The sequence below is a fragment of the Carcharodon carcharias genome, chromosome 21 (assembly GCF_017639515.1).
Source record: "Carcharodon carcharias isolate sCarCar2 chromosome 21, sCarCar2.pri, whole genome shotgun sequence".
NCBI classification, from domain to species: domain Eukaryota; kingdom Metazoa; phylum Chordata; class Chondrichthyes; order Lamniformes; family Lamnidae; genus Carcharodon; species Carcharodon carcharias.
Genome location: NC_054487.1, coordinates 79,044,647 through 79,067,936, shown reverse-complemented (window position 1 = coordinate 79,067,936; position 23,290 = coordinate 79,044,647). Strand labels below are relative to the sequence as shown.

General features: G+C 46.0%; 1 protein-coding gene across 3 annotated transcripts in view; it reads left to right on the top strand.

The window, feature by feature from the left end:
- The first annotated feature begins 525 nt into the window (after window positions 1-525).
- stab2 (stabilin 2) overlaps window positions 526-23,290 on the top strand; it is a 178,070-nt gene continuing 155,305 nt past the window's right edge. For all 3 annotated transcript variants that reach the window (XM_041215939.1, XM_041215940.1, XM_041215938.1), the window contains exons 1-3: window positions 526-757; window positions 3,010-3,146; window positions 3,243-3,358. In XM_041215939.1, coding sequence (XP_041071873.1) covers window positions 668-757; window positions 3,010-3,146; window positions 3,243-3,358 — 343 coding nt within the window. In that variant the 5' untranslated portion in view covers window positions 526-667. The remainder of the gene's footprint in view (window positions 758-3,009; window positions 3,147-3,242; window positions 3,359-23,290) is intronic.

Here is a 23,290-nt window from a genome sequence, read left to right as displayed (position 1 = left end):
GGGTTGGCGGGGGGGGGGGGGTCGTACGAAGATTTTGCGCGAGTTTGCGAAAGAGGAAGTCAGGAACGGCGAGAGTTTTCTCGGCATCACGGGAGATTCACTGCAGCTTCCATCCAGCGTAAAGCCTCCATGATGGCGGCACGTAACCCTGTAAACCTTATAAACTCCCCCTCTCAGGGCCATTTGGGGGCCAGGGCACAATCTCTGTTAAAAAGAAGGTGGTTGTAGGGGGGGGTGGGGGGGGGGTGGCGGGGGTTGCCCATGAGGAAATCCTCTCATTTTCCAGCCCCAATTCTGCTGTATTGTTTATATTTGAATAACAAACAAAAAAAAAAACCACTGGAGGAAGACAAGATGTCAGGCTTGCAATTTCTGCAGCCTGCTGACAGCTATCAAGTGTCCTGCAGCCTTAGATAGCAAGTTTTACACTTGATGATGTGTGCCTGCAGGAAAAGGGGTGTTACAGGGGGTGGTGGGCGGAGGAGGAGAGCGTAGACTGTAAAAAGGCAAGGAGATGGGAAGGAAGAAACTGCACAGGACACCACAAAGGAAAACTGCAGAGGAATTCAGTCCTGTTTGGCCTTTTTTTTGAACAAGTACTAAAATAGAACGTGAATTCTAGTGGGGTGGGGGGGGGAGGTGGTGCTGTACTGGGGACACTGGCGAAATGAGAGGACAGTGGATCGCGAGTTTCCCATTGGCACTGACGTTACTCGAGCTGACAGCCTGTTTGCCTGGAAATTTGCCTGGGGACCAGGTAAGTGGGCATTTCGTTGCTTGGAAGAGGCTGCCCGTTTGTTGCTCATTAAACCATGTGGCACCCAGGAGCACCTCATTCAGAGTGCCGCAGCCACACACAATCATTGCCACAAGACAGTAACAGCTGAAAGGAAATCAGCCACAGCAAATTCCGTTTTAAAAGACAATTGGCTAAAAGTATTGGTGGAGGGAGATGTGGACTCATTTACTTTTACCGTTATGAGTTGTTACGGTCTGAAATGCGCAGAGTTAAAGGACTGTGGAAGCAGATTCAATACCAAGTAACAAATGGGGAACTGGATATATAACTGAAAAGATAAAGAAATTGCAGGGCTATGGAGAAAGAGGGAGACTAAGTGAATGGTTCTTTCATAAGAGCCTGCACAAGCACTATGGGCTGAATGGCCTTCCATCATGCTGTAATACTCTGTGATGTCAAGATTCATGTCATTAGTCCCAGGTTGCTCTGTGTTGCGATTGCACATATTTAAGGGATTGTTTTTAAATTATATTGTTCCATTTAAAACTAATCAAAGTTGCATCTAATCATTGAAAGTAGCCTAACAGCTTCATATTTTAGTTTGGGGTATGGATGATAAGGTTTGCCATAAAACATATTAGTGCAGCTCGTGTGTGTGTGTGCATGTGTGAAAATGTGTGTTGTGTGTTGCGTGTGTGTGTGTGAATATGTGTGTTGTGTGTTGCGTGTGTGTGTGTATGAATATGTATGTTGTGTGTGTGTGAATATGTGTGTTGTGTGTGTGTGCATATGTGTGTTGTGTGTGGTGTGTTGTGTGTGTGTCTGTGAATATGTGTGTTGTGTATGTGTGAATATGTGTGTTGTGTGCGTGTGCTGTGTGTTGCGTGTGTGTGTGTGTGTGTGTGAATATGTGTGTTGTGTGTTGTGTGTTGTGTGTGTGTGTGTGTGAATATGTGTGTTGTGTGTTGCACGTGTGTGTGTGAATATGTGTGTTGTGTATTGTGTGTGTGTGTGTATGTGAATGTGTGGGGCTGAATTTTCCCCCCGTTGGGGAGGAAGTTGATGGGTGGCCATTTTACATGGGCCGGCCAATTAAGGCCTGCCCAGCGTCACACTATGCATTCCCTGTGCAGGCTGGGGGGTTATTCCTAAAATCAAGAGTGCGCTCTATTACACATGTGCACAAAAGAGCGCATTCATCTCCCTGAGGCTAAGTGCAGCCTCAGGGAGATAGGCTGCACGCGCAAAAATATTTAAAGTAGAACAAAAAAAATTCCCTAACATGTCCCCTCATATGACAATGTCACATGAGTTGGGACATGTTCATAATTTCCAAAACTTCATTAAGATTTTTAAAACCCTACATGAACACTCATCCCGCCCGTGGATGAGGTTTCATGTTTTTTCCGCTTCCCGCCGGGGCTCCTGGCCTGCCCGCTGACCTTAAGGTTGGACGGGCCGGTCCACTAATTACTTTAATTGATCTGTCAAAGGTCTCAATTGGCCATTGACAGGTCGGTGGGCCCACAGCTGATTTTGCTGCGCCCCCGACTTCCTGAAAACTTAAATGGGGCGGGGTGACTTCGGGAGTTCCGCCCGACATCACCGCACGTCATTTTATGTGCCAGCAAGCGGGCCCCAACCCCGCTCGCTGACGGTAAAATCCTGCCTTGTGTGTGTGTGCATGTGTATGCGCGCATATGCATGTATTTGTGTTTATGCGTGTGTGTGCACGTGTGGGTGTGCGTGTCTGTGCGTGCATGCATGTGTGTGTGCATATTTGTGTGTGGGTGTGCACATGTGTGGGTGTGCTTGTGCGTGTGTGTGTGCATGTGTGTATGTGTGGGTGTGCGTGTGTGTATGTGTGGGTGTGCACATGTGTGGGTGTGCGTGTGTGTGAGTGCATGTCTCTGTGTGCATGTGTGCATGTGTGTTCACGTGCGTGTGTGTGTGTGTGTTTGTGTGTGTATGGTGTGCTTGCCTGTGCATGTGTGTGTGCGTGCATGTGTGTGTGTGCGTGCATGTGCGTGTGTGCGTGCATGGGTGTGTGTATGTGTGTGTGTTTGTTTGCGTGTGTGAGTGTGTGTGTGTGTGTGTGTGCATGCGTGTGTGTGTGCATGTGTGTGTGTCTGTGTGTGTGTGTCTGTGTTTGTGTCTGTGTGTGTGTGTGACAGAGAGAGGCTGCATACAACTGTTCATCAATTCACATTCTAAGACAAAGATCGTGTCACTTTAAAGATGAGACTATTTTCACCTCTGTATGCCTTCAGCGCAGAATAAATCGCTGCGACAGGAGAACACTCGTCATGAGCAAGACTCAGTGTCGCTCCTGCCCCTTAAACACCAGGCTGAAATGTCCACATGGTTACAATCAGATAACTAATATGTCCGGTATCATGGACTGCAAGTAAGTGATGCCAGAAGCAAATATTTACTGTTTTATTTTGAGTTTCTTGTATCGTTTTGGGAGTTGCAATGCTTCTTTTTGTTTATTCTATGCTAGGTATCACATTTCACTCCGGGTGTACTCCCTAGCTGTAGTTGGCTGTCGTCATACTTGCACCAAGGAGTTCCTGGAGGCTGAGTGCTGTCCCGGTTACTGGGGACCAGACTGCATGGGTAAGAAGCTGTTCATCACCCAGCCCTGGAGATTTTATTGTACAAAGTCAATCCCTATGAGTTTAACAATTGCTCCTTTCATCCCATTTCAGTGATAATAAAAGAGCAAAGCTAGGCTTGTTGCTGTCTTCAGTGTGTCAGCTATGGTTTAATGAAACAGAGGTGTGTGGGTTCAGGTCCCTCTCCAGAGACTTAACACAAGAATCGAGGCTGATACACCAGTGCAGTAATGAGGGGGTGCCGCACTGTTGGAGATGCTGGCCAGGATTTTCCCCACGGCAATTTGGGGGCAGGGCCCACTCGCCAAGGGGAAAACGACACGGGATGATGTCAGGAGGAACCTCCCCGATGTCATCCCGGTCCATTTAAATCTTAGGGAAGGCGGACAGACAGTGAAATCAGCTGTCCGCCCGCCGACCTCTCAATGGCCAATTGAGGCCATTGACAGGCTAGTTAAGGTAGTTAAATACCCTGCCCAAATGTCCAACCTTAAGCCTGGTGGGTAGGCCAGGATCCCCAGCGGCCTGTAGACTATTAATGAAACTTCATTACCGTTTTGTGAAAATTTAATACATTTTATGAGTTTGTTACCAACATGTCCCATCTCGTGTGACATTGTCACATGAGGGGGACATGTTAATAATTTTAAAATGTCTCTATTTTTCTGACTTTACTTACCTGTCACGAATCTCCCTGAGACAGGACTTTGCCTCAGGGAGCAGTGCGCACTTTCATGCACATGCACTCAGTGCACACTTTGACAGCTGGGGAATCCCTTCACCCCCCCAAACCCCCACCAGCACAGGAGGTGCTTCCCGTCGGGCAGGCCGCTTAATTGTCCCGCCCACTCAAAATGGCGGCGGGCCCCGTTTCGGCGGCGGGGGTCGGCTGTCTGCCCGCCGCGGAGCCGGTGGGACCCGCACGCCATCCGAGGGCTAAATTCCGCCCGCGGTCTATATTACAGTGGGAGATGGTGGTGTAGTGGCAGCTAGTAAGCCTGAGGCACAGGCGAATGCCTTGGGGCACGGGTTCAAACCCCACCACAACAGCTAGAGGGGTTTAAATTCAATTGATAAACCTGGAGCACGAAACTATCATTGATTGCTGTAAAAACCCATCTGGTTCATTAATGCCCTTTAGGGAATTAATGCCATCCTTACCTGGTCTGGCCTACATGTGAACTCAGGTCCACAGCAGCGTAGTTGACTCTTAACTGCTCTCTGACATGGTCTAGCAAGCCACTAAGCTGAAGGGCAATTAGGTATGGGCAACACATGCTGGCCTTGCCATTGACGCCCATGCCTGCATCCCATGAAAGGATAAAGGGGAAAAAAAAGGTGAGGCACTAAACCCCATCTATCCTGTCAGGTGGGTTGAAGTTATCCCATGGCACCATTTCAGAGGAGGGGAGATCTCCCTTGTGTCTTGACCAATGTTTATCACTATTAACAATAACTTGCATTTACGTGGTCTTTAACTCATTGCCTAAAAATGGATTACCCTGTCACTGCTGCACCCCTGTTTGCGTGGGAGCTTGCTGTGCACAAATTGGTTGCCGCATTTCCTACCTCACAGCAATGACTACACTTCAGAAAGTATTTAACTGGCTGAAAAAAGGGCTTTGGGGCATCCTAAGGTTGTGACAGGCGCTACATCAATGCAAAACTTTTTTTTTTTGTTGGTCACGTGCTTCAGTGTGGGTATGGAGTACAAGTCCAGTGAAGGTTTGAGTTCAAGCAGGCGGGTGGATTTTCATTTTTGAGTTTGGATTAGGAACATCGAGCTGCCAAGTCACGTTTATTGGGTTATAAGTTCTGCAGATGTTTGTAGGAACTGGTGACGATTTCTGATAACGCTCAGTAGCAGCTTGCTGTAATTTCCTCGGGAATGCCAATTTGCAACATACGGATGGAATATACCTGGTTTCAGTGAGGGTAACGATGTTCACATTGGGAAGCTGGGAAGCAGCTGGGGAAAGGGAAGAAGTTGGTTGACAATAACTGAATCAGGGGATCACACAGCAGAGAAGGAGGCCGTTCAGCCCATCATCCCTGTGTCAGCACCACGAGTGCGGAGTCTTTTGCTCTGAGGCTAGCAGCGTGAGTCAGAACCATTTCTGGGTGCCAACCCTTTTCTTTTGGCTGTCAGGAGATCATCCCCGAGGCAGCCAAGGATTGGACTAGTTGGGGGGGTGGGGAGAGTTGCGGGGGGTGGAGGTGGCGGGGGTGGGGGGGGTGGGGCTGGTGTTGGCCGGGGAGGGTGACCCCTGAGGTTGGTGTTGAGGGTTGCTGATTTTCAGAGGCCTCCAGGCACCTACCGGGCTTGGCCTCAGTGGGAGGCCCCGTGCGCCCAGTCAGCCCACAAATGCTCAGTTGATGATGTAGAGTGGCTACCCGACTGCTGTTAGATGGGTGACCTCCAGGAAGATCGACTGTAGACAGAAACGCATCGGCCCGTTGACCAGACGCCAAGGCTTGAGTATTTCGGATGGCGACACTGCCCACCATCCGAGGAGTCGGTGGGGAAACACATCCCCACCAACACCGACTGCCCCACAGACATCTCACACCCCACTTCGAGCCTCAGTTGGCTGGAGGCGGGACTTCTGCCCCTCGCTCAGGAGGAAGTCCCGCCTTAGAGAGGCTGCCAGCCAATCTGATTGGCCAGCAGCGCTCTAGTCCCTGCAGCGACAGGAGCTGCAGTGGACAGAGAATTAAGTGCTTCGACATGCCAGAGCCTAAGTCCTGGGGCTAGATGGCAAGGTATGTTTTGGGGGCCCCAGGGTGGAGAGGGCAGGGAAGGCTTGGGAGAGAATTGAAAGTGGGAGATTGGGAAAGGCGGTGAGGTGGGGGTGGGGGTGGGGGGTGGGGGGGGGGGGGGGGGGGGGGGGGGGGGGGTGGGTGGTGGGTGTGGGTGGGGAGGATGGTGGGGAGCCAGGTCCAGGGACCACTGGACCTTAAGGGGAGGGGAGGGGTGGTGGCCAAAGTCAGAATCACAGAATCACAGAATTTCACAGTGCAGAAAAGGCCCTTCGGCCCATCGATTCTGCAGCGACACATGAGAAAGGGAGCTTCTGCTGGAGGTGCCCACCCACTTCCCACCCGAGGCCTAAGCTGGTTCTTTTTTGGGCTCCCCCACGCCAGGTAAATCCTCCCGCCAGCCTCAAAATTTGAGGTTGGGCAGGAAACGTGGTTAATTATTGTCCACTTAAGGGCCTCAACTGGGGGCAAGGGCGGGTGTCCTGTCCAAGGCCCTGCCCGCCCCAGCGTAAAGTCGCTTTGAGGTTGGGGCTGGCAGGAACCCGGAGGGAATCCGGTTCCTTCAATTCCACCTCTCCCTTACCCCCCACCTAAAAACCCTCCGGCAGGGGAGCGTGAAATTCAGGCCCAGCATCTGTGAACCTTCTCCCAGCTCCACCATCAAGCCGGCCCTGAGAGGGGGGGACTGGGAGGATTGAACAATTCAGTTAATCCCACTACCCTACTCTTCCCCCCGCAGCCCTGCAATTTTACTTTCCTTCTCAAGTATCTTTCCAATCCTCTTTCTGAAAGTTTCTGTTGAACCTCAAGCAGCACATTCCGGATTGTAATAACTTGCTGTGTAAAAATCTTCCTCCACATCTCCCCTTTGGTTCTTTTTCCAAATACCTTGAGTCTGTGTCTTCTGTTTACCAACTCTGCTGCCAATGGAAAATGATCCTCTCTTTCCCATTAAAATCCTCTCATTATTTGGAACACCTCGATTAAATCTCCGCTCAACCTTCTCTGCTCTAAGGAGCACCATGCCAGCTTCTCTGGTCTAGAGTGAATAGAAAAAATTGACTCCCAGAACAGAAGTCTAATGCAATCCAAGCCAAATGTATACATCAGGATACTGTATTGTACTGCAAGTACAAGTTGATGACCAATTTTGAGGCTGGCAGGAGGAGCTCAGAGATGGGGGAAAGTCTGGCAAATCGCCCTGCTCAGGCCTCAGATGTAGGGAAGGGGGGGCACCTCCAATGACCCCCTTTCCAAACCTGGCACCTATCCCCCAAGATATGCACCTGCAAGTGCGCCCTCCCCTCCCCTCCCCTCCCCTCCCCACCGTCTCCATCAAGACCCCCACCTCACTCTCCCCACCTCCCCAAGCTTCACCTCTCCACCCCACCGTGAGACCGCCCACACTTACCCGGTCCTGGAATCAGGGGTTTTGGTTCTGGGGACTGCTTTTAAGTCCCATTCCAGGCCGCTGCTTCAACTGGTGTTGCTGGGACTACAAAGCTGCCAGCCAACCTGATTAGCCGGTAACTTTCTGAGGTGGAATTGTTCCACCACCCGAAGAAACAGTGGGGAACGAACTCCTTCCGTCTGAAAAATCCTGCTCCAGATGTTTAGTCCAGGACTCTGGATAACTAGCCCAGGACCATAAACACCATACCAATAAGTAACTGAGCTATTTAGGAACTAATTCGGGGACCATTTAGATAGGAACTGATAACTCTTTTTGGAGAATGCGATAATTACGATGGAATATAGCACTTATAATGTAGAGCAACATTGCGCTGGTAAAAAGTTTTACAGTTGTTGAATCTGGGAAGGATGTAGAGGAACAAATGCGCAAGGAAATTGCAGAGAGGTGCAAAAATTATAGACTAGTTGTAATGGGGGACTTTAATTACCCGAAAATAGACTGGGATAGCAGTAGTGTAAAGGGCAGAGAAGGGCAAGGGTGCCCTGAGTTCAGGAAAGTTTTCTACAGCATTATGATTTCAGTCCAACGAGAAAGGAGGCACTGCTATGGGAGGCAGTGGCTTGTTCACTGGACTAGTAATCCAGATATTAAGGGTCATGCTTTGGGGACCCAGGTTTGTACCCCACAATGGTGGATGGTAAAATTGAATTCAATAAAAATAAAATGTGGAGTTAAAAGCCTGATGATTATCATGAAGATATTGCCAATTGTCATTAGGATCCATCTGGTTCACTAATGTCCTTTGAGGAAGGAAATCGGCCATCCTTACCTGGTCTGGCTGACATTTGAACCCAGATCCACAGCAGTGTGGTTGACTCTCAGAAATGCCCTCTGAACAAGGGCAATTAGGGATGGGCAATAAATGTTGGCCTAGCCAACGACGCCCACATCCCATGAATGAACAATAAAAAAAGACCTGGTGCTTGGGAATGAGGTGAGTCAAGTGAGAACAAAGCGTGGGCCAAAGAACAATCCAGAATAAGGGTAGCTAACTGAGAGAAAGCCAACTCCAATTGGGTAAGAATGATCTGGAGTCAAAGGTTGGTGGAAAAAATGGTAGCTGAGCAATGGACTACCTTCAAAGCAAAGATAATTCAGGCACAGTCAAGGTATATTCCCTCAAAAGGGAAAGGCAGGACAAACAAATTCAGAGTTCCCTGGATGACAAAAGAGATAGAAATTAATGTAAAGAAGAAAAACTATGCCCATGACAGAGGTCAGGTAGAAAACACAATTGGGAACCAGGCTGAATATAGAAGGTTCAGAGGGAAGGTGAGAAAAGCAAATAAGAAAAGCAAAGAGAGAGTATGAAAAGAGACAGGCAGGCAACATGAAAAGGAATCCCAAAGTCTTCTATAGGCATATAAACAGCAAGCAGGTCATAAAAGGAGGAGTAGGGAGTAGAGACCAAAAAGGGGATTTACACCAGGAGGCAGGGGACATAGCTGAGATATTAAATGAATATTTTACCAAGAAAGAAGATGCTACCCAGGCCATGGTGAAAGAAGAGGTTAATTCAGACACTGAAAGGTTTAAAACTGATAAGGAGGCGGCATTAGGTAAGCTGTCTGCGCTTAAAGTTGATGAAGTACCAGGACTGGATGACTTGCAGCCAAGGAGACTGAGGGAAGTGAGTGTGGAAATTCCAGGGGCACTGACCATAATTTTTCAGTCGTTCTTAGACTCAGGGAAGGTGCTAGGGGACTGGAGAAGTGCAAACGTTACACCCCTGTTCAAAAAAAGGTGTAAAGATAAACCCAGCAACTACAGATCAGTCAACTTATTCTCTATGCTGGGAAACTTCTGGAAACAATAATTCTGGACAAAATTAATAGCCACATGGGCAAATACGGGTTAATTAAGGGAAGCCAGCTTGGATTTATTAAGGGAAAATCATGGGGAGAATTTTCTCCCCGTCGGGAGGGAGTGGTCACAGGCGGGCGAGCAGCCGTTCACTGCCCGCAATTGGCTGAGCCGCCATTTTATGTGGGCGGGGCCAATTAAGGCCCACCCAGCGTGACGTGCACCCGGAAGCGCTGAGCGCTCCCTGTGCGGGCAGGGGGAGGAGGGAGAGTCGGGGCCTGGGCTGTTTGGCGCATGTGTGCAAAGGAGCACAGAAATCTCCCTGAGGCACAGAGCTGCCTCAGGGGAAATTAGTTTGATTTTTAAAAAATTTTAATAAGGGAAAGAAAAAAAATTTTAAGACATGTCCCCTCATGTGAGAGTGTCACATGAGCTGGGACAGGTCAATGAATCTTACTGAAAAATTTTATTAATGCTTCGAAACCTTCATGAGACCTCATCCCGCCCATGGATGAGGTTTCATGACCTTAAGGTTGGGCAGGCAGTTCAGTTAATAACTTTAACTAGTATTTAAATGGCCTTAATAGGCCTTTGACAGTTCAGTGGGCACACAGCCGAGTCCCTGCTCGTCCGCTGAACTGAAGATCTGATGACGCGCGGTGACATCGGGATGCACGCCCCTGACATCACCGCGCATCATTTTACGCGTCGGCGAGCAGGGCCTCGGCTCCCCACCCTTGCGACCCGAAGATTCTGGCCTATGTTTAATTAACTTGCTTGAGTCTTATGGAAGAGTTAATCGAGAGGGTTGATGAGGGCAATGCTGTTGGTGTGGTGTACGTGGGTTTCCAAAAGGCTTTTGATACAGTGCCACACAACAGACTTGCCACACAGCAAATTTATATAGCTCATGGAATGAAAGGGGCATTAGCAATATGCATATGGAATTGGCTGAGTGGCAGGAGCAGGGTAGTGGTTAATGGATGTTTTTCAGGCTGGAGGTAGGTTTGTAGCGGAGTTTCCCAGGGGTCAGTGTTGGGACCCTTGGTTTCCCTGATATATATTTATGACCTAGACCTTCAGGTGCAGGACACAATTGCAAAATTTGTGGATGATATGAAACTTGGAGACATTGTGAACTGTGAGGAGGATCGTGTAGAACTGCAAAAGGACATAGATAAGTTGGTGGAATGGGCGGCCAGTTGGCAGATAAAGTTCAATGCAGAAAAATGTGAAATGATTCATTTTGGTGGGAAGAGCATGGAGAGACAAAATAAATTAAGCTAATAACTCTAAAGGGGGTTCAGGAGCAGTGACCTGGGTGTACATGTGCATAAGTCATTGAATGTGGCAGGACAGGTTGAGAGTGCAGTTAATCAAGCATACAGTATCCTAAGCTTTAGTGATAGGGGCATAGGGTACAAGAGCAAGGAGATTATGTTGAACTTGTATAAGACACTATTTCAGCCTCAGCTGGAGTATCGTGTCCAGTTCTGGTGCCCACTTTAAGAAGGATGTGAAAGCAATGGAGAGATGCAGAAAAGATTCACAAGAACGGTTCCATGGACGAGGACCTTCAGCTATGAAGACAGATTGGAGAAGTTAGGACTATTTTCCTTGGAGGAAAGAAGGCTGAGAGGAGATTTACTGGAAGTATTCAAAATCATGAGAGGTTGGGACAAAGTAGATAGGGAGAAACTGTTCCCATAGGTGAAAGGATCGAGAATGAGAGGGCACAGATTTAAAATAATGGGCAAAAGAAACAAATACGATATGAGAAAAACTTTTTCGCACAGCGAGTGGTTAAGATCTGGAGTAAACTACCTGAGGTTGTGGCAGAGGCAAGTTAGTCGAGGCATTCAAAAGAAAATTAGACTGTTACCTGGAAAGGAAGAATGTGCAGGGTCACAGGTGAAAGGTGGGAGAATGGCATTCGGTGAATTGCTCATTTAGAGAGCTATTGTAGACATGATGGGCCGAATGGCCTCCTTCTGCACTGCAACAGTTCTGTGATCCTGTGATAAGTGCAACTGAAATAAGGTAATTTGATATAAGAATGTTCTTATCAAGAACGTGAAAAAGGCTATTAAATCCATCCAAACTGTGATGACATTTCATTCTCTAATCAACACACAAATCTTTTATCTTGATTCACACTCTTTAATGATAAACTTTTGTAATCGTATTCACCATGTTAGTCTCTTATCACCTTAAATTTCTCAAGAACAAATGTGATGTATCTAGTCAATGTTATGTTCTTTCTTGGAACATCTTGCAAACCTAAATACATTCTACATAAGGTTAGCTTTGCCTCAGTGGTAGCGCTCTCACTTCTGAGTATAGGTTCAAGTCGCACTCCAGGTACTTGTGCATATAATCTAGGCTGGCACATCAGTGCCATACTGAGGGAGTGCTGCACTGTCAGAGGGGCCTTTTAGATGAGATGTTAAACTGACCCTGTCTGCACTGTTAGGTGGATGTAAAAGATCTTATGACACTATTCAAAGAAGGACAGGGGAGAGTTATTGGGTCCTGGCCAATATTTATCCCTCAACCTTAGGCAAGTGGTTCTTTACTTCATTACTCTTTATGGGAACTTGCTGTGTGAAAATTGCTGCTGCTTTACCTACATTACAATAGTGAATGCATTTCTAAAGTACTTTGTTAGCTGTAAAGCACTTGTGGACATCCTGAGGTTGTGAAATATAAATTCAAGATTGTTCTTTCCTCTTTAGCTTACCCCTTCATGAAGGTCATTCATAAATATTGTGAACAGGAAGGCTCCTAGACTGGAATGCTTGTAGGATAGCTGCCCAGTTAGAATAAATATTACTGATCTCCATTCTCTGTTTCCTAATAAGCAAAGTTAGAAAACCAATTTATTATCCTGCTTTATCCAAAGAGCATTTTAGTCTCAAGAAAAATTTTGGCAGATGCATCCTGCAAGTCAATATATTTGACCTCCGCCACACTCCACCCACCCGCTCAGTTACACACCCAAAGGATTCCAAAACACTCTTAGATCCGTTTTAGATTCAAATGATTGCCTCTACATTCACCAAACGCTCTTGAATTGCTTCCTTAATATCAAACTCCGCAACATTTAAACCTCACTTCTGTTATTGTTTTGCTGGGTGTGTTCTTATTATTGGATGTTCAGCCCTGAAAAGAGAGAAGCTGTTGAGAAGCGCACACCAGAAACGTCATTTTCTGATAGTAGAGGGAACGACGGCTCAACAGCTTGAGTACAAAGCGAGGGAGATGAATGAGGCTCCTATGAATCTCACCAAAATGAAGAGGGAAGGATAAGACTGAACAGGTAATAGTCATATTAGAAGAGGCACTGGAGAGGGTGCAATAAAGATTTACTAGAACGATACCAAAACTGAGAGTTTATACCTATCTGGAAAGATGTAACAGACAGGAGCTCCTTTCTTTAGAAAAGAGAAGAGGCCTTTAAAATTATGAAGTGGTTCGATAGGTTCAAAGATGTTTCTGCTTGTGGGGGTGAGGGCAGAGAGGTGGAGGGTCAGAGACCAAAACTAGAGGCCATAGACTTAGGATCATCACTAATAAATCCAATGAGGAATTCGGGAGAAACTACTTTAGCCAGAGGGTGGTTAAAGTATGTAACTCGCTACCACAAGGAGTGGATGGATTTAAGGGGAAGCTAGATAAATAGATAAGGCTCAGAAAGGAACAGAAGCTTGTGTTGACGGGGGTGAGATGAAGAGGGTGGGAAGAGACTCATGTGGAGCATAAATACCGGTAGTTGGGCCAAATGGCCCGTTTCTGTGCTGTAAATAGTTTGGAACTAATGTTACAGACAGGAGGGGGATTATTTTAAACAGCTCTGATTTCTCCTCTCACCGCTCGTCCATAAACAGAAAAGTGTTTTTGGCTTTGATTCCCCTCTCTACAAGCAGTGGCATATTTCCCAACCTCTTTGCTTTGGTGTAATCCAATTTATATTAATAACTCCGCAGCAAGCTGGAGATAGGGTAAACTCAGAGGGGTAATTTAATCACACATTTAAAATGCGGGAGGGAGGTGTCGCTATGTAGCCCCGGGTACAGTCATACAATAAAAGAGGGATAGAGAAAGAAACATTTACAGGGCAAAGACCACAGAGCAAAGACTTATTGTTTCACCTGAGTCCAGAGTCCAGAATCAAAGCCCAGTGGCGTAATCTTTCACAAAGTTGGCAGGTTGAAGACTGATGCTAAATAATTCACTTTTTCAGTAGAGGTGACTTCCTTGTTGGGATAGGCGCATAGAGATGCATTAGTCTTGCAAACGCTGGTACAGAAGTTAAGAAGTTCCAGTAGGAACAGTGCAGATGGGAGGGGGCGGGGGGGAAGGGGTTGGGGGTGGTGGGGTGTGTGGGGGTGGGGGGGTGGTGGTGCGAGCAGGTATTCAAACTTGGACAGAGCCCTTTTTTCTGAGCTTCTGCTTGCTAGATGGAAAATGGCAGACTGGTCGGCAGAACAGCAAGACGGTTCTACAGGTTCTTCTAGCTAGGGGGTCATGTCACGTGACCTTGGTGGCTAAACGGAAACTTGGTCGCGCAAAGAGGATTCTGTCTTCCTGGCCTTAACATTGTTATCCAGTGAGTTATGCTTAATGTTTCCTTATTGATAAGGGGGCCCATTAATCCTACAGTTAGGTTAATCTAAGGATTTTAAACATCCTGTCATTAGGAAACAGTTGTGATGATTACTAGTCATGAAAAAGGGCCGAGGAGCATGGGATGAACTGTTGTTAACTGTACACCACTGACCTGAGGAAGTCTCAGAAATCTCTATTCACATTGCTGGTGATTATCACTCACAAATATTAGCTAAGTTAAAAGTATACAGTAGCTGACAAATTCTAATATATAGCTGTAAAGTACTGTCTCAACATGCAAATAACTCTAAACCATGGGATATTAAAACTGTTGGTCATAGTGGGCCAGAATTAGACAGAGAACAGATAGGCACTCCTGCTCTAATCTCGTGGATCATAGGGTATATGGAATTGGGCTGCAGATTAGCCATGGTCTCACTGAATGGCTGCAGCACAGACTCGAGAGGCTGAATGGCCTCCTCCTGCCTTCCTATGATTGATGGGGCTGGAGGAAAATGTCAATCCCTCCAAATTGACAGCGACTTTCATTCATGGCAAGGCAGGAAGAGCATGAGAGTGAGATGAGCCTGGGAAAGGGGGAGGAGAGTCAAGCAGGGGACTTGAAGACTTGGTCAAAGGGAGGAAAATGGCAAGGTGATTGAAACACGCAGGTATTATCCTTACCCTCAATTAATTAGGAAGTATCGAGAAGGAGTAGGTCATTCAGCCCTTGGATCTGTTCCACTCTTCAATTCGATAATGGCCCATCTTTACCTCAACTCCAGTTATCTGTCTTTGTTCCATACTCCTTTCTTACCTAGCAAAAATACATTTTGAAAGCCAGACCATTGAGGAAATAAGTTAGGAAACACTTCTTCACACGAATGGTAGGAGAAGTATAGATCTCACACTGAAGAAGGTGCTAGCTCAATTAATAGCTTTTCAAAAAACTTTTATTTAATCCAAGCCAAGGGCAGTATTGGCGTATGGAGCAAAGACAGTGAAGGAACAGCAATATATTTCCAAGTTAGGTTACAGAGCCAAGACAAGTGGGTGGAGTCAGGATACAGATTGGTTCTCATCCCTTTGATTGATAGGCAGGGTTGAGGGGCTGAATGACCTATTCTTCTCTCTATGTCCTCTTTTTCCTGATTCTTACACAAAAGATAATAGTTCCTCCATGTCCGTCCTACCAAATCTTTTTAATACTTTAAATACTTCAATCTGATCACCCCTCAATCTTCTACACTCAAGGGAATACAAGCCAAGTTTATGCAACCTGTCCTGGTAATTTAACATTTAAGCCCCAGTTTCTTTTTTTTATTCATTTATGGGATGCGGGCATTGCTGGCTAGGCCAACATTTATTACCCATCCCTAATTGCCCTTGAGAAGATGGTGGTGAGCTGCCTTGTTGAACCGCTGCAGTCCATGTGGTGTAGGTACACCCACAGTGCTGTTAGGGAATAAGTTCCAGGATTTTGACTCAGCGACAGTGAAAGAATGGCGATATATTTCCAAGTCAGGGTGGTGAGTGATTTGGAGGGGAATTTGCAGGTGGTGTTGTTCCCATTTGTCTGCTGCCCTTGTCCTTCTAGATGGTAGTGGTCATGGGTTTGGAAAACGATATCTAAGAAGCCTTGGTGATTTCCAGTAGGGCATCTTGTAGATGGTACACACTGCTGGCACTGTGTGTCGGCGGTGGAGGGAGCGAATGTTTGTGGACGTGGTGCCAATCAAATAGGCTGCTTTGTCCTGAAAGGTGTCAAGCTTCTTGAGTGTTGTTGGAGCTGCACTCATCCAGGCAAGTGGAGAGTATTCCATTTATTCTGGTAAATTTGCATTGCATCATTTTCTGGTTGTAATATGCTTTGAAGGGATAGCAGCATGTCATCACTTTAAGAGAAGTGTGTCATGTGATCCAGTCTCAGTTTCATTTTGGCCTGGAGTAGCTTGCACACACATAGCTCTGCAGATCTGATGTCCTCAAGCTTTCTGCCCATGCATATATGTTCACATGTGCCATCACTTTAAGGCATATTAAAACACCCAAAGACCAATATATCTTTCCTGAGGCACAGTTCCCAATTTCTGAAGGTGACTGGTTATTATTTTTTAAAAACTATTACTTTTCAACAATTAATTAATTAAAGGCATATTCCAATCTATCATTTATTTATATTAAATTAAACATTAGTTGCTTTTTAATATAATTGAAAGTTCCTCCCATGTTGTCCCCATGTTGGGACACCCATTGGGATTATATGCCACACACAACAGCAGCTACCCAAAATCCCCATTCAATTGAATCCACAAGGATGCGTGTGTGTATGTGTGTATGTGTGTGTGTGTGTGTGTGTGTGCGTGTATAGACATGAGATACCAGTAGAAGAGTTAATATTATGAGTTGTTGAGGCTCAGACTGAACCCGTCCCCCAGTTGACATCCAAACATGTACCGTTGCAGAGGGACTCAATAGGCAAGAATCATGACCACTTTTTCCTCTGATACTGAACGTTCCAGCAGTTGTGTGCTGTCATTCAAAAGGAATTTCTGCCCCGCTGAGTCCTAATTGGATTGAGGTCTGAGCAAAGGGTAAGATTATTGGCTGTTTGGCAATGGGAGTGAAATTCCTTGGCTGAAGAAATTCATCTTTGTGCTTGGACTTAACTTCCTACTGGAGCTATTGAGAGGAGGCATTCCTCCGATCTGAGCGGAGTAATTTTTTTGTTCATCCTTGGGATGCTGTCAAGGTCATTATGTGTTCCCTGACCCTCACCTCCCTTGAGAAGGTAGGTGGCCTTCATCTTGACTCACCACAGTCCACGTTGTGTAAGTCCTCCCACTGGGCTGATAGGTAGGGAGTTCCAGGATTTTGCCCAAGCATCTATGAAGGAATGGTGTTGCATTTCCAAGCCGGAGAGCTGTGTGACTTGGAGGAGAACCTGAAGCTAGTGGTATTCCCATGCACCTGCTGCCCTTGTACTTCTGGGTGGCAGAGGTGTGGGTTTCAGCAGCTGCCGGTGAAGGAGCCTTGTTGACTCGCTGCTGTGCAACTTGATTATAAAGTCAACTGCAAGATTTGAATTGGTTCTTGTAAAGTTGATACATTGAGGTTTTGTGGAATCGTCAGCAGAATTCCCTAATAGCCCTGACCCCACCATTTAAATCAATGAAAAATAAGTGTGCTGTCTAAGCAGCTGATGTTGGTATCTAAGTCATTGGAGCAGGTTTCCTCCCTCTCTGCAGAAAGCCCTGACTTGCAGTGTGGCTTTCAGGGTGATGACAACATCATTCATCTGCGTCACCATCGCTATTCATCGAGCGCTACCTAATGTTTCCTTAATGATAAGAAAGTTCATGAGCATCCACAAAGAGTTAAATCATCAAAAAAAAACCTCAAAACTGTTGAGTTTTTACTTTTTGGTTCAGCTGTGAAGCTAGGGCAAGAGCAGAGTGAAAGAGAGAAAGAGGGAATAAAAGCAGAATGTACTGGAAATAGATTTTTATTGACTTATTCTTTCACGGTATGTGGGCATTGCTGGCTGGGCCAGCATTTATTCCCCAATTCTAATTAGCCCTTGAGAAGGTGGTGGTGAGCTGCCTTCATGAACCGTTGCTGTCCATGTGGTGTAGGTACACCCACAGTGCTGTTAAGAAGAGAATTCCAAGATTTTGATCCAGCGACAGTGAAGGAACAGCCGATATATTTCCAAGTCAGGATGGTGTGTGGCTTGGAGGGGAAATTGCAGGACGTGGTGTTCCCATGTACCTGCTGCCCTTGTCCTTCTAGGTGGTAGAGGTCAAGGGTTTGGCAGGTGCGGTCGAAGGAGGCTTGGTGAGTTGCTGCAGTGCATCTTGTAGAAGGTACGCACTGCTGTCACTGTGCATCAGTGGTGGAGGAAGTGAATGTTTAAGGTGATGGATGGGGTGCCAATCAAGTGGGCTGCTAATTGTCCTGGAGGGCATCGAGCTTCTTGAGTTATGTGGGAGCTGCACTCATCCAGGCAAGTGGGGAGTATTCCATCACACTCCTGGCTTGTGCCTTGTAGATGGTGGACAGACATTGTTAGCAGGTCTGGCAGCATCTGTGGAAAGAGAAATGGAGTTAACATTTCATAGCCAATGAACCACTGTGTTTTGCTTTTGTATTTGTGAAGAAAAGAAGGAGATTGCTTTAATGTAGCATTTTTCACTTTGTTGACTTCTTAGATAGAGAGAAAGAAGGTTATTTTGGCCAAAGGATGAAAACAGGGTCTTTGAAAGTCTGGATTTAGAACATAGTTTTTGGACTAATTATGATTATTATGATTTGAACCTGCAGGTGATAACCAGAAACTTGCTGGCTAGGTGTGAGCTTGTGGTTCAGTTGATAGCATTCTCAATCCTAATATCAGAAGGTTATAGGTTCAAGCCCTACTTCAGGGCTTGTGTGTAAATGTCTAGGCTGACAATCTAGGGCAGTACTGAGGGGGTGCTGCCCTTTAGATGAGACATTAAGCTGAGGCCCTGGCCACTCTCTCAGCTGGATGTAAAAGATTCCATGGTGCAACTTTGAAGATGATGACAGGGTTGTACCTGGTAAATATTTAGCAATATCACAAAACCGGATTATTTGATCATTATCACATTGCTGTTTGTGGGATCTTGCTGTGCACAAACTGCCATGTTTCCCACATTGCACCAGTGACTGCACTTCATTGGCTGTAAAGTGCTTGGGAACATCTTGAGGTCATGAAAGGCACTATATAAACAACCCTTTTTTTTCCCTCTGGCACTCAAGTGCTGATTGGATGCAATTTTTGCACAGCTATATATATGGGCTCTGTGCACACGCTTCCACCAAAGGTGTGGAGTGCACCGGCTGATGCACAGCAGGTAGGTTTCAGGATGGTTCACGGACAGATGGAGAGGGCACACTCATTCTCAGACGCGGTGCGGAGGTTCTGGGGGAGGAGATCCAGAGGATGTGGGATGTCCTGGTACCCACAGTGGGGTGGGAGTCCACTTTGCCTCCCTGTTTGTTAGCAAGCACCCCCTTTCCCTTGGCGACTCCTAAAAGGTGTCCAATAAGGTGGTGTAGAGTGACAATAACGCCTTCCAGCTGAAGTCCTCAGAGAATTTCCAAAATTAATGTTGATAGAGAGTTGGTGAAATGTCCCAGAAAGTCTCCTGAAGTGTTTCAAAGGTTCTCTTCAAACTTCCTGTAGCAGCAGACAGTAGAAGATGAAATGTCTTTAAGTAACCCTCAAAATTCTCAGCAGCATTTACTTTGGGTTCAGCTGGTCGCTTTTAGAAGAGGTTTTTAAATAAAGTGCCATTCACAAAATGGCACACCACGTCTTTACTGAGCACCAGCAGGCAACTTAATTGTGAACCGGCTCCTAATGATCATCTAGGGGGGCAGCCTTTCCCATTCAGCTCCTTTGCCAAGATGGTGCCTCGCCCTATGTGTGGGCTAAACTGACCCCATCTTGGACACCTCTTTACCTCTTGGGCACCTGACGTACTCAACCAATATCGCAGCACCAGCTCTCCTCCTCCCCCACCCCACCGGGTTTATCTGCTGGCTGGGGAGTGATGGACCCACAGGAGTAACCTGAAAATTAGTGCCAAGCCTTTTGGGTGTGAAATTAGGAAATATCTCTTCACATACAGGGTGGCTGAAGTTTGCAACTCCACTGCAAACGGCAGTTGATGCTCGATCAATTGTTAATTTTAAACCTGAGATTGATCACTTTTCGATAACCTTAAGTATTAAAGGATTGGTGGTTGGGGGATGGTGGGTATATGGGGTTAGTCACAGATCAGCCATGATCTTATTGAATGGTGGAACTGGCTCAAGTGGCTGGATGGTCTATTCCTGTGTTCCGACACTGAACTGAATCTGCATTGCTCCCACCACACAATTTGGGAGCCTCTTTTCCTAAGGTGTTCAAAACAGGGTTAGGCCCCTTCAATATGTTAAGGGTGGGGGGCGTAATGCCAAATAAAGGATCCCTTTACAAGGGTCGCTGTTCTACTCAGGATTCGTCGGTGGCTTTTCTTAAATAGACCTTTCTGGGGAGGTAGAAGGAGCAGGTGGTCTCCTGCTGACTCCACACTCCTAGCAGTCATGCCATCTTCTTCCCACCTCCTCACTAAGCCTGCCATCCCCAAAAGATTTTTTAAATTCTTTTACACATGGGATTTGGGCATCGCTGGCTGGGCCAGCATTTGTTACCCATCCCTAGTTGCCCTTGAGAAGGTGGGTGGTGAGTCAGCTTCTTGAACTGCTGCAGTCTCTGTGTAGGTACATCCACAGTGCTGTTAGGGAGGAAGTTCCAGGTTTTTGACCCAGCAACAGTGAAGGAACGGCTAATATATTTCCAAGTCAGGATGGTTTGTGGCTTGGAGGGGAACTTACAGGTGGTGGTGTTCCCATGTGTCTACTGCCACTGTTCTTCTAGATGGTAGAGGTCACGGGTTTGGAAGGTGCTATCGAAGGAGCCTTGGAGAGTTGCTGCAGGGAATCTTGTAGATGGTACACGCTGCTGTCACTGCGCATCGATGTTGGAGGGAGTGGATATTGAAGGCGGTGGATGGGGTGTCAGTAAAGCAGGCTGCTTTAACCCTCAATGGAGTTGAACTTCTTGAGTCCTCTCAAGGCTGCTGCCAGCAAGACAAGCAACCTGAAATGGACTATTCTCGTGGGATGAGCTGACTTTGGAGGGTTACCAGCACCATAGACCTACCTTGAAATTGTAGATGATGCCTGAGGCCTAAGACCTGATGCTCTTTGGGTCTCTCATTTCAAGCATGCACTATCTCCACAACATTGTATCTGAGTTCAAAAACAAGTCCCAGGCTAATTTCCATCCCATAAAGTTCAATTTTGCAATTCTGTTATTTGACGCTTTTCTCCTGCTGATATTAAATAACTGCTCTTGGCGTTCTAGATCTGGTTCTGTATCCAACAGTAAGGTAACACTGCTGAAATGCCTCTTCCTAAAAGCCAAAACCAATTCAATTCAAACATCAGCGTGAGGCATTCAACTGCATGAATGGTGCTATATTGATGCAGGTTGTTGTTGAGTGAGAAATGAAAGCACAGGGCTCATTTCAGAGCTCAAGGATTCAAAGCACCAGAGCTCTGGAGATCAGGAGAATATGTGGGGATGGGGTTAACTGGGCATTGCAGATTGTAATGTAAGGCACTGTAAGGCACTGGGCCACTGCACTAATAAGAGAGCCACATTATGTAAAGACCGGCAAATGCAAAGACGACGAAAGTGATGATTGTGACATTTTTTTTGGAAAGTTCAAGCAATAACGTGTTTCTTATCTGTGACTAAACATGAGAACAGGAATGACTGAGAGGCCTCACAATTGGCAAAGCCTTTGTGGGGAAGCGGTAAATCACTGATAAGGATGCTTCTAAAGTGGCAAGTCAAGGATAAGGATGCTTCCTCTCAACAGAAATGGTGAAAGTGATGACAAGAAAGAGCGAAGAGCGAATAAATCAGAAAAACTCCAACTGGGACATAAGCTGTGTCAGCCTATTGCCAAGCTGGGTGCCCTGGGCCTTGATAAGGATGGGTACTGGGCAGAAAACAGATTTATTTTTTTAACAAGGATTGTTGACGTATTCTTGACGCTGTAATACCTCTTTTATCAGATAGATTTATCTGAGATAGCTTTAATCGCTGTATTCCATGTTAAACCTTTCAAGTGAGAAATTAACTTAAAACTTCACCATCAAACAAGAACTTGTTACATACAGACAGTGAATTAACTTAACAAAATATCTGAAGGGGCTTATCTTGGGATAAGATGCACATTGAGCTGAAGGAGATGTTCAGAAGGGTGACCAAAAGCTTGGTCAAAAATGTGGGTGATAAAGGTGGGGCGATGGTGGCTTAGTGGGTGAGTATTCTAGAGACCCAGATTGATGCTCTGGGGCTATGGGTTCAAATCCCACCATAGCAGCTGGTAGGGTTTGAAATCAATTAATGAATCTGAAATGTAAAGTTAGTCTCAGTAAATGGTGTTCAGCAATAGTTGTAAAAGCCCATCTGGTTCACTAATGTCTGGCTTGCTTGTGAGTCTTGTTGACTCTTAACTTTCCTGTGAAATGGCTTGGCAAGACAATTAGAGATGGGCAGGCAGCAAATGTGCTTGCATCCCATGAAAAAAGATAGAGGGCCTGAAAGGAAGGGACAAAGGTAAAAGTTTATAGGAATGAATGTCCACTCATCTGCTGTAATCTGGGTAAAAATGATGTAAATTCCCCTAAAACCCATAACTTGGACCAAGCTGATCACCTGCTAATTCTTTCCTTCTTTGGCTCATTTTCTATTTTCCTCACATTTTGGTGAAGAAGAGAAAAGGATAGACAGAGATAGACAGTCAGATGGAAAGATAGACAGACAGATAGATAGACAGACAGACAGAGGTAAACAGACAGATAGATAGACAGACAGACAGAGGTAGACAGATAGATAGGTAGATAGTTAGTAGGTAGGTAGACAAATAGATAGACAGACAGACAGAAGACCATGGCGTTGTCAGCCTTTATTATGTGCTCAAATCTCTGCATTGGGCCTTAAACTCTTGAGCACACTAATGCAAGTTGTTGTTGTAATGTGAATTTACCTACACCTTCAAGATTTCTAAGAAATGAGTATTGTAGAACCTTATGGTCAGCTGAAAGGATTTCCAACATTTACAAACCTCCAGAGGAATGTGAGGATATGAATAGAGAACGACAGCGCAACCTGTCCATGTTCAACAGTAGTCGACTCATATTATAACAATCAACGTTAGTAAATTATTGTTCTACCCAGAGGTTCATTCATTTACCAAATGCAAATTATGTTTTCAATGATACACAACCTGTATCACTTTCAAGTTGGGAGATATCAAAAGCTAGGGGCCATAAAAATTAAGACAGTCACCAATATATCCAATAGAGAATCTAGGAGAAACTATTTCACCCAGAGAGAGTGGTGAAAATGTGGAACTCACTACCACAAGGAGTGGTTGAAGTGAATTACATAGAAACATCCAAGGGAAAGCTAGTATGCAGTTAGTCATTTATGCTCCACACAAGCCTCCTCCCAATGCCACCCCCTTTATCATTTTTAAAATTCTTTGATGGGATGTGAGCTTTGCTGGCAAGGCCAGCATTTATTGCCCATACCAGAATGTCCTTCTTTGAGGGCTGTTAAGCATCAACCACATCATGGTTGACCACTATGCCTCCATGTAGGTGCAGCACAATCATATCTTATTGAATGGCAAAGCAGGC